Source organism: Akebia trifoliata, chromosome 14 (genome assembly GCF_017979445.1).
Source record: "Akebia trifoliata isolate Shusen 1 chromosome 14, ASM1797944v1, whole genome shotgun sequence".
In the NCBI taxonomy this organism is placed as follows: Eukaryota; Viridiplantae; Streptophyta; class Magnoliopsida; order Ranunculales; family Lardizabalaceae; genus Akebia; species Akebia trifoliata.
In genome coordinates this window covers 3,736,587-3,746,972 of record NC_141388.1, presented here as the reverse complement: position 1 = coordinate 3,746,972, position 10,386 = coordinate 3,736,587, and the positions used below count along the sequence as shown (strand labels likewise).

The window sequence follows — 10,386 nt, the reverse complement described above, 5'->3', positions numbered from 1 at the left end:
TCTAAGGATTTTACTTGTTTTTATCAATACACATGACAGCACGCCATTGGTTCATCAGCTTAATATATATGGTAAAAATATATGTAAAACAATCATTTTTCAAAATATGGGTTAGATGTTTCGGATTGAGATGATTTTTTGTGAGGATGAGCTCTATGACAAGAAAATCATTATGAAACTTCTAAATCCATCAAAAGTGATTTACAAATTATTGATAAAAATCGATGATCCACATTTTAAATCACTTTTGATGGGATAGGAAGGTTTAGATTGGGCTGATTTTTTGTGAGGGTGATCTTCTTATCACATAGATCATCCTCAAAAAATCAACTTGATCTGAAACTTCTAACCCATATTTTGAAAAATGATTATTTTTACATATACTTTACTTATATCCCTTGAATGCTCCGCTCTTTCTATCCATATATATATAAAAACTTCCTTAAATCCCCTGTTATCTTTAAAAAGTAAGTAAACCGATAGTTTAGTCAAATTGTTATATTAAAAGTGATGATATAAACAAATAAAAGCAAATTTCATTCACATAGTTTAGATGTGAAATTGGATATGGGAAATGATAATATATTTCCATCACTCATGATGATGTGATTCATGCCATCGATAGTCTCTTACATAAACAAAAATTCTAGGCTCAGATGAAGTTCAATTTTTTTTTCGTTTATATCTCAGCCGTATATATTTGTTGTTTGAGATTTACATAAATTGAACAAACCCATTAATCACATGAAAAAACAGCCATAAAAGAAGAAAAAAAAAGTAAAAAAATTCTATCAAATCCCTTTTGTTGCGGATCTCATCCTAAAATACTTCTTATTACCTAGATCTCTATATTTTCTCAGATTTTAGAAGTTAGAATGCTAATGCTGTGTTTGGAATGAGAGAAATGGAAAGAAGAGAAAATAAATTTTTTTCCATTTCTCTTGTTTGGATTGTTAAGTGGGGAGATCTTAAAAAAGAAAAATAAAATAAGATAAAATAAAAATAAAAATGGAGAAAAGAGGAATTTTTTTTTTTGAATTTTCTTTATCTTCAAAAGTGGAGAGAAGAGGAGAGAAATCCTTTTGAAATATTTTATGATTCCGACTTTGATCATAAATCTCTTTTAAGATATTTTAAAATTTTAAAATTGTACTAAATTCTCTTATGTTAATTCAAATATGATGGAAAGAAATTGAATTTCTCTTCTCTTCCCTTCTCTTCTTTTCTTTCAATTCAAACGTAGTCAAGGAATCCAACAACAGCCGCAGAGAATGTGAAAAGGAAGATGGCTTGAAACTAGATATTTGAAAACCATTTTATAAATATTTTAGCTGACGAAAATACCCCTAAAAAAATATCTTATTATCAATCATATCCATACATTAAAAGCCCCAACTGCTTCGAAATGATTTGCTCGTGAGATTTTATTAACTTTTATTATCTCTACCTCGTGAAATTGCCACTTGCGTTCTATAATCGTTTCTGATAGTTGAAAAGTCCAAATAACACCTCACATGGAATCAGACAAAACCAATCAGCAGTCAACTCAGAACTTGGAACAAAAAAATCAAATAAAATAAAACAGAGCCCATGACAGTTCTCATGACCCTATCTGATTGCTTTTGACCCAAAAAAAAAACCAAAATCCTTCTTGAAATTTTATATAATTGTTATTTATTTTTAAATTTCTCATTCTCTACACCATAACTGTTAGGGCTGTCAATTTGGTTTGCTAATCCGAACTGTTAAAGCCCATTTAAAAAATAAGATTTTGAATCTTGATCTTGAGTTTTGCAAAGGTATGGTCCAATCAAAATATTTCAAATCCTTTGAACTCCTGATTGGGCTAGAATCTAACAATTTTTTAATCTAATCCATTGGTACATCGTACATATAGTTAGATGTAACATTTTGTAATAAAAATAATAATTAACATTTAATGAATTAATTAATTTACTTTGATCTCTAATTATTTTTTAATTATAACAATGGTTGGACTCCTTTTTGGATAAAGAGAGCATCAAATAACTTTTAAAGCTTAATGAATTTAATTTTTGTATAAAACTAAAAATCAACCTTAATCAAATTCAAACTTGTTCGAATTAATTTAAACTTAACCAACTTAAAACTATGAGAGACTTAGTGTATGTTTGGTAACACTCCCAAAGTTTGAATGGAAGTGATTCACCTTTAAAATTTAGATTTTAGAAATTTATTTTCATTTTTTTTTATTTTAAATTTTAAATTTTAGAATCAAAATTTAGAAGTTTTAAACAAATGACAAGGACTGTTGGGTGAAACTTTTGAAGTCTGATTTTTAATTTTCAAACTTTAATACGTGTAATACTTGATCTAATGTACGATCCCACCTCCTTAATTCTGAATTAGGACTCATCGAAATCTGATCTGGACCCACCCATCGACAGCCCAAATCACTGGCATGTGCGATTGCACGGGCCTAGGGACATATTTATTATATTATCTTCATAAGTTGCAGCACACGTGCGCTCATATTAATATATATTATAAGGAAGTAATGCAAAACGTCATAACTGGATGGATGGAATTATGTAGGGAGTTTTCAAAGGAACATAAGGCTTTGATAGTCAAAGATTACCAAACAAGATGCCTGCCAGCCTTCTATAATAATACAAAACCAATCTAATAATCATAGTTATTAGGGAACAAATGGCCTCTCTCTTACCTAACTTCACAAACAAAAGTCAACATTCATCATCCTTAACCAGATAATAAAAGTCACGTCCTCCAACATGGAAACCAACTGAAAAAGTATATCTACCTTAGTTTCTAGAAGGATGTTCTAAGGTCGAATGAATGGTCAATCGAGATGAAAAGAGAAAATTCAATTTTTTTTTTCTTTTTTAAATCTTGTACATTGTTATAAAAGGATGGAAAGAGAAAACTTTGTGGCCTTATACAACATGAATTAGGAACTTTTATTTCATTTCAAACCCATTTCAATCTTTCTAAAAAGAAGGTGAAGGTTGAATTTTTAAATAAGGGTGATATTTATTTTATTTTAAAATTCCTTAATTTCATATTATATGTAATTTTAGTGAATCCAACTTAAACATTATTGATTATTTGGTATTTATCATATTGATGTCTGAAAGATTATTAAAGTCAAATTATTTGTAGAAGAGAATTCGAATTGTATAAATTCAATTTAAATATTACTGATTTAAAATTCTAAACACAAAGAACGGAGATGGTAGATTAATGAAAAAAAATTCAAAAAAATATAGAATTAAATGGTGGAGTTTTATTTTAGGGATATGAGTTGTAATGTACGTCATGACATGTATTATATTTTAATAGTTCCATCTTATGTTTCAACGGTAGAGATTACGTATTTGTTTATGGGTTTACTTTTTTATAAGTCTTGGGATCTGACTCATAAATTTCAAAATGCTGACTTTGTAGACGAGACTCGAGAGTATCAAATAATATCTCACGAGAAATTGGGGGAGTTGGCGAGAAAGAGATGTAACGTGAGAGAAGAACGGTGTTTGGTGACCGCCAATCTCGTTCATATTCAGGGGCAGATCGCCACCCTTTTGACTCTTGTCCTTCCTAAACCTTAATTTATAACCAAACGATACTCTTAATTTTATTTATTTGTAATATTTTATTTCTGCTTCGCTCATGATATGTTTTTATAGGTTTATATAAATATCTTTCGTTCACACCCACAAAATTTTCTTTCATTAAAGTAAGAGTTTCTCTAGGGTCTACTTTCGTTGGATATCTCTAGTGTACACTACCAATTCGAATGTGACACGTGGAATTTGAGTAAGGCTAAGCTGGTGATTAGATCAGGACAAAATTGTTGCGTAGATAACCAAGTTTTTTTAAGTACACGTGGTCCATTTGTAGTGGTGCTAGTTCCATTTCTTTTGTCCACCGCGATTGGACATAATAATGAAAACTTTTACTAAAATTTTCTTTAATGAATTAGATATTAAAACGTTGGTGCTATCGACAAAAGCCTGGACGGCAAGGTTTGCAAGCAGCTTGGCGCACCGACTCGTCCCCTTCAAAGCTCCGGCTCTTTAGCCGTCTCGTCGCCCGTTAGGATCTCGTTATTCGAAACAAACGTGGCATATGTAAAATGGTGGAGGCATGTAATCGTGACACATGTCACACATGCAAAATAGATGCCACTATTGGACAATCACACATTCACACTTGACCATGAGAGATCTAACATTTTATTTTAATTAACTTGTGAATCTTTTTTAAGCAATTTCTCTTTTTGGTTAGTTAGATACAACTTCAAAACCCTCGTCTTTAAATTCAAGATTATCTCTCTTTCAATCTTTAACTTGAGATATTTTGGGGGTATCTTGTAGTCATGGGTTTTGAGGCCGCAAGCCTCCAAGGCATATAATTAATTTGATTTAGACATCCGTATGATTTTCGGAAGAATTTTTATAATTCAAATAACGTGTTTTACCCTAAAATGTCACATATATTCCAAGTTCAAGAATCTTGAAAATTTATATTGTATTTTCATAATTTTCATCAATAAAGAATTATCATTGTCGTCTATGGATATAAGTAATTTTGTCAGACCACGTAAATTTTTTTGTGTTATTTGTTTTCATTGTTTTTTAATCTTCGTAGTTTATCAATTTTGAACGATTGAAGGGGATTTTTTTTGCAACACAAACATCTATAAAATTGTACATGAAAACAAAAACAAATTGCTATGGAACTCAAGAGAAAATAATAATTTTATGCTTGAAATAGGATAATCTTGTGAAGTCTATATAGTTCAATTGCTCACATATGTACATCAACAAATTGATTGATTTGACTTAACAAATGGTTGACACCATTCTATTATAATGATTAAACTAATGAGGGGGTTAACTTACTGAATTGCATAATCTAATAATAGGACATTAGTTTATACATATGGAATGAAAAACTTAGGGAAGATGTTGATACATGTCTATTTACCCACATGTCAACATTCTTGAGAAAGACATTAATGGAAAATTTATGATGCATCTAAGTTTGCCAAACTCTACAAATAAGGACCCACTAAGGATTAACTAAAATGACAAAATTGACTGGGTTTACAGGTTGTAACTTTGAATCTCTATATACTCTTTCACAAAAAAAAAAAAAAAAAAAATTTATTTAATTACTTTACACGTGGTGAGTGAGATGATATGTGCGATTTGTCAAATAAAATAAAATAAAACACTACAAATAAAGACTCACTTGAAGAAAAAATTCACAATTTATACTTTCAAAATCATAACTCTGTCGGATTATTAGTTGATTTAATCTTTTGAACATTTTTACATGTCGTTACCAACGAGCAAAAGAGATATTAACTTAAAAAATCCTGATCGAGAAAATTACATAAGACCAAAGACAAGACTAATAGAAGCGGAGCTAGTAAGGAGACATTGGGAGCAATTGTCCCCACTCAACCTTTTGAGGTATTTTAAATACCTTTAAATTTATGCTTAAATTCGAAATACCCATATATTTTGAACTACTGATATGTCTTGTTTGACCCTATTGCCCCCACTCTCTCATCTCCCTTCAATTTTTGCCCCTGCCCCCTCCCCCTCCAATTAACTATAAGTTTGCCTTCACTAAACGAAAATCCTGACTCTACCCCTGAAGATCAAGTTTTATAAACACATTATTATAAAATTTTAAGGGAAATTACAAATAATATAAGAAAAAAATAATAATACTTTTTGGCAAAAGATTTAAGATGAATGGATACAAAAATTATCCTAATAATTAAAAGAATTTGAAGATAATGTAATTTAAGAAGAATAATAAAGAAGAAGTCTTCTTATTCGCAGATCATTTTTCATTAGCCATTCAAAAACAGAAGTCTTCGAACAAAGGTAGAACATCGTCCATTAAAAGGAGGGTGATATTTAAAAAATTCATCAAACCCTGTGGGTTGTATCTGAATAACCATATAAAATAAAGAAAAATCTTGACCACACTCCACAGTCGAATATTCATGATTATATGTGTAAATTGACATTTGACATTTGACATTTTAGGATATTATACATATAGACTCTTAGGTTGAGAATAGTTGTACGACAGAAAGGGGACCATGTGTACGTAAGCCGTACTAATACTATTCGTCATCTATGCTAGCTTTAGCTTTATTTATTTTCTTCTTAACCCATAGACCCATGTCAATCAGATAAGGCCCAAGCCAAGGGGTCAGCCATTCAGCCACGAAAGCTGCAAAACATACCAAGCTAAGCCGTTCAATAAATCGGGTTGAATTGAAGTTTGTCAAATTCATGATAAGGATCAGACGGCTTGTAAGGATCGCAGACAATCTCTCTCTCTCTCTCTCTCTGCGCTTCCTGTAAAGGGTTAAAAAGATAGAAGCGAAGCAAAGGCCAGAGTCAACTATTATTATCTCTCCTTCGCAAAGGTCTGAAAGAGTTTCTCGTTCTTTCGCTCCGCTGTTCTCTTCTGTTGTCTCTTTTAACTAAAGCAAGAATTCTAGAAAACTTTATAATTCGATCTCCTAAAAAAGAGTTTGTTTTGTTTTTAGGTTCGAACTTCGAAGTCAAAGTAATCAATTATTTACAGTGGTGTAGTTTTGTGGGTGACACCCAACTATACAGCTGAAAGCTTTGATTTCACACCAGATCTGATTGGGGTTTAGATAGTTCTCTTCTCTGTATCTGAAGGACATAAACCCTAGTTTTCGTTATCTTTAAGGAGGAGAAACTGGGGAAGGAAGGCAGAGGAGAGTTCTTTTCTAGGGTTGTTATATCCATGGGGAATTGTTGGGGTACTCAAATCAAGGCAGAGAGCCCATTTCATACAGGTATTTGTGGTTTTTATGCTACATGAACGATGTTTTGGATTAAATTCTGATTTTTTATGCGTCATTTACTTTTTAATTTGTTGATTATTTGCTCTTGGAGATGTTTTTGTGCGAAATTTGTGTCCTCTTTCAATTTTTTGTGTGTGTGTGTAGCTTTTGTGGTTATTTTTGCGTTGGATTTACTCTGTTAAGGTAGTTCAGAGTAAGATTTGCTTAAAATCTGTTAGTTTGTTTTAGTGCGAGTTTGTCTCATTTGAGGGTTCACCTTTTGATTCGCTTAAAAACAGTTGCTTTTGATGTAGTCTTGTAGATTCACCCATATTTATTGAAAATGGTAGATTTTGAAAGTAGAGTTTCCGATAATTGTAGGTTAGATCAGCCATTTTCGCATAATTTGAAAGTTTCCTACTTTCAAGAGAGGATTTTACTGAAAGTTGTTCATTTGGGTAATTTTTTCGGCAATTTACGTTTAGGTCAATATGGTTTGTGGAATTGATGCTCGTTTCTTTGCTGATCTTACCGTTTTATATGAATTTATATGAAGATATCATCACATTGGTGTATGTAGGGACGACAAATCCGAAATTTGTAAGCAAGGATGGAAGTGGTTTTAACAGTGATTCAAGTGGCAAGTTGTCATCTGTTTCGGTGCCTCCGACTCCTAGCAGGAGCGAAGGTGAAATATTGCAATCCTCCAATTTAAAGAGCTTCAGTTTCAGCGAACTCAAAACAGCTACCAGGAACTTTCGCCCCGATAGTGTGTTGGGCGAAGGCGGCTTTGGTTCGGTCTTTAAGGGGTGGATTGATGAGCAAGCATTAACAGCTACCAAGCCTGGAACGGGCATGGTTATCGCTGTAAAAAGGCTCAATCAGGAAGGATTTCAGGGTCATAAAGAATGGTTGGTGAGTACCATTTTCCTCTGTAGTTCCGAAGATATGCCCCATCATCATCATACTTGTATCATGCATGGTTTAAAATATCGGAATGTATCGGTTGATATGTATCTGTATTGGCCCATACCTATACGAAACATCGGAAATGTATTGGATTATACCGCATCGGTTTTTTCATTAACCTAAACATTCAATCAATATGATATTTTATACCTTGGTATCATGTATATCATTTGAGGTATTAGATGTCAGGATGTAGTTGCTTTGCTCATGGTTGCTGCTCATCTAGGGACTGGCATTGTTTCTCTAATTATTCGAATACACAATGGATGAATTTTTTGACAAATTTAAAGATTTCCAATTTGTTATACTTTACTGGGATTTTCAAATGCTAAGATTGCTTAATATTTGTCATATATTTGTAGGCTGAAGTTAATTATTTGGGGCAATTCTACCATCCTAATCTGGTGAAGTTGGTTGGGTACTGTTTAGAGGATGAACACCGGTTACTAGTGTATGAGTTCATGCCTCGAGGAAGCTTGGAGAATCATCTCTTCAGGAGTAAGTTCTTTACTCAATTTCCTTAACAAATATATTTATTTCTGTGATCTATAGGTTCCCTGTTGTTGGCTTTAGTTGACAAGTTGAGTTTATGCAGGGGGTTCTTACTTTCAACCACTTTCTTGGAACCTTCGTATGAAGGTTGCTCTTGGGGCTGCAAAGGGTCTTGCCTTTCTTCACAATGCTGAAACGAAAGTTATATATCGAGACTTCAAGACTTCTAATATACTTCTTGACTCGGTATGTGTCTTGTGAAGCATATTTTTATTCACACTTGTAATTATTATCTGTTTAATCTCATCTCTCACAACCTCCTCTAATTGTAAACTTGCAGAATTACAATGCTAAGCTTTCTGATTTTGGGTTGGCCAAGGATGGTCCAACAGGTGACAAGAGCCATGTTTCTACTAGGGTCATGGGGACCTATGGATATGCAGCTCCCGAGTATATGGCCACAGGTGTATTTCATTTTTTACATGTGTACCTCTAATTGGCTTCAATGAATTGCCATTCACTACTTTAGCTCACCCGAGTCCTTTTTCGCTATAATTACCCCTCAATGAATTCTTAATCTATAGAGCGAAAGATTATATGCTCCCATCTAAAGTTTCTTTCCTTGCTTGTGAAGGTCATTTAACTGCCAAGAGCGATGTATATAGCTTTGGAGTTGTTCTCCTAGAAATGTTATCTGGTCGACGAGCAGTTGACAAGAACCGGCCATCTGGAGAACACAACCTGGTTGAATGGGCCAAGCCTTACCTGGCTAACAAACGTAAAATTTTCCGTGTTCTAGACAGCCGTCTTGAGGGCCAATACTCATTGGGAGGAGCCCACAAGGCGGCTAACCTGGCTCTTCAATGCTTATCAACAGAAGGCAAGTTCAGGCCAAACATGCTTGAGGTTGTTACTGCATTGGAACTGGTTCAGGAATCCAAAGACACAAGCAACACCCCAAAGGAACCAAACCATCAGAGTCATTCGGGCAGTGGACCCAGACACCGCAGAAGAAGTGCAGGCGATGCTTACAATGGAAAGGCAGATTCTTATCCGAGGCCTTCAGCATCCGCTCTCTATACTTAACAAAACGTGAGGCAGCCATAAGTTTGTCGATCCCCCCGAAAAAACTCTAGAAAGTTGGGGAAAAAGCCAAATCTAAGGAAGCTGGGACCTTTATTGTACCTACATTTGTTCATTTTGCTGTACAGTTCTTGTTTTGGCTTATTCCGTCGGCAGGTATTATATAAGTTACACCTACAATGCCCGAAAATGGTTGGAAAACAGAAGAATTGTATTGTCCGGGAGAAATGGATGCTTTTGAAAACTGATTCTAAATTTTACTTCCTTATCTTGTTGGTTGTTGGGATATTTCTCCATTCCTAGTATTAATCACATGTGATAGTTTCTTATACACAAGGAAATGAACTTTAGGTCTTTTATGACTCTTCTCATTTGAGTTGATGCGACTTTGGTGGTTCAGGATATTTGGGTCACTACTTTGAAGCACTCATTATGTTGATTGAAACAGATGAGAAAAAACAAAAAACAAGTGGATGGGTTGCCCCAATGCCCACAGTAGCATGAAAGTTTAAAAGATGATAAGGTAGCAAGTGGGTATTTTTTCTATTATATATTTTGACTTTTATGTGTAATCAAATGGGCCACTATTAAATTTCAGTCTTTATTTGAAGCCTTTTAAGCTTATATAGTAAATAAAAGTTCCCTGGTTTTGCAAAAAGGTTCTTTCCAGCTTTCATCTTTCTTGGAAGGATTCCAACAAAAGAGAAGGTAAAATGTTGCTTACTAGGGAAAAAAAAGTGAAGATTAAAAAGTAGATATTGAAATAGATTATTGCAAATAGTTTTGTGGGCTTGCAGATATTTACTAAAAGGCTGAATCGGATCAATAATCTCAAAAAATTAATAATAATGCAAACTTTCTCTTTAAGAATAATAGCTTTAATTATATTGGAGACGCCTTGAGCTGATTCAAGAATAAGAATAAGGCTAATGTGCCCATATTTTTCATGAGTCGTGCTGCAGTGACCTCAAGATTGTACCTCGTATTACACTTACTTG

At 33.4% G+C, this 10,386-nt stretch overlaps 1 protein-coding gene across 2 annotated transcripts; it reads left to right on the top strand.

Moving 5' to 3' along the window:
* The first annotated feature begins 6,229 nt into the window (after positions 1–6,229).
* PK1B (protein kinase 1B) lies at positions 6,230–9,656 on the top strand. 2 transcript variants are annotated; one of them, XM_086422494.1, is made up of 7 exons: positions 6,230–6,454; positions 6,578–6,856; positions 7,425–7,759; positions 8,176–8,311; positions 8,409–8,551; positions 8,646–8,769; positions 8,940–9,656. In XM_086422494.1, the coding sequence occupies exons 2-7, from the start codon at positions 6,805–6,807 to the stop codon at positions 9,389–9,391; spliced, it is 1,242 nt and encodes a 413-aa protein (XP_086278620.1). In that variant the 5' UTR covers positions 6,230–6,454; positions 6,578–6,804; the 3' UTR covers positions 9,392–9,656. The 2 variants fall into 2 exon arrangements, with proteins under 2 accessions (XP_086278620.1, XP_086278619.1); XM_086422493.1 differs by having other exon boundaries at positions 6,230–6,856.
* The last annotated feature ends 730 nt before the right edge of the window (positions 9,657–10,386 follow it).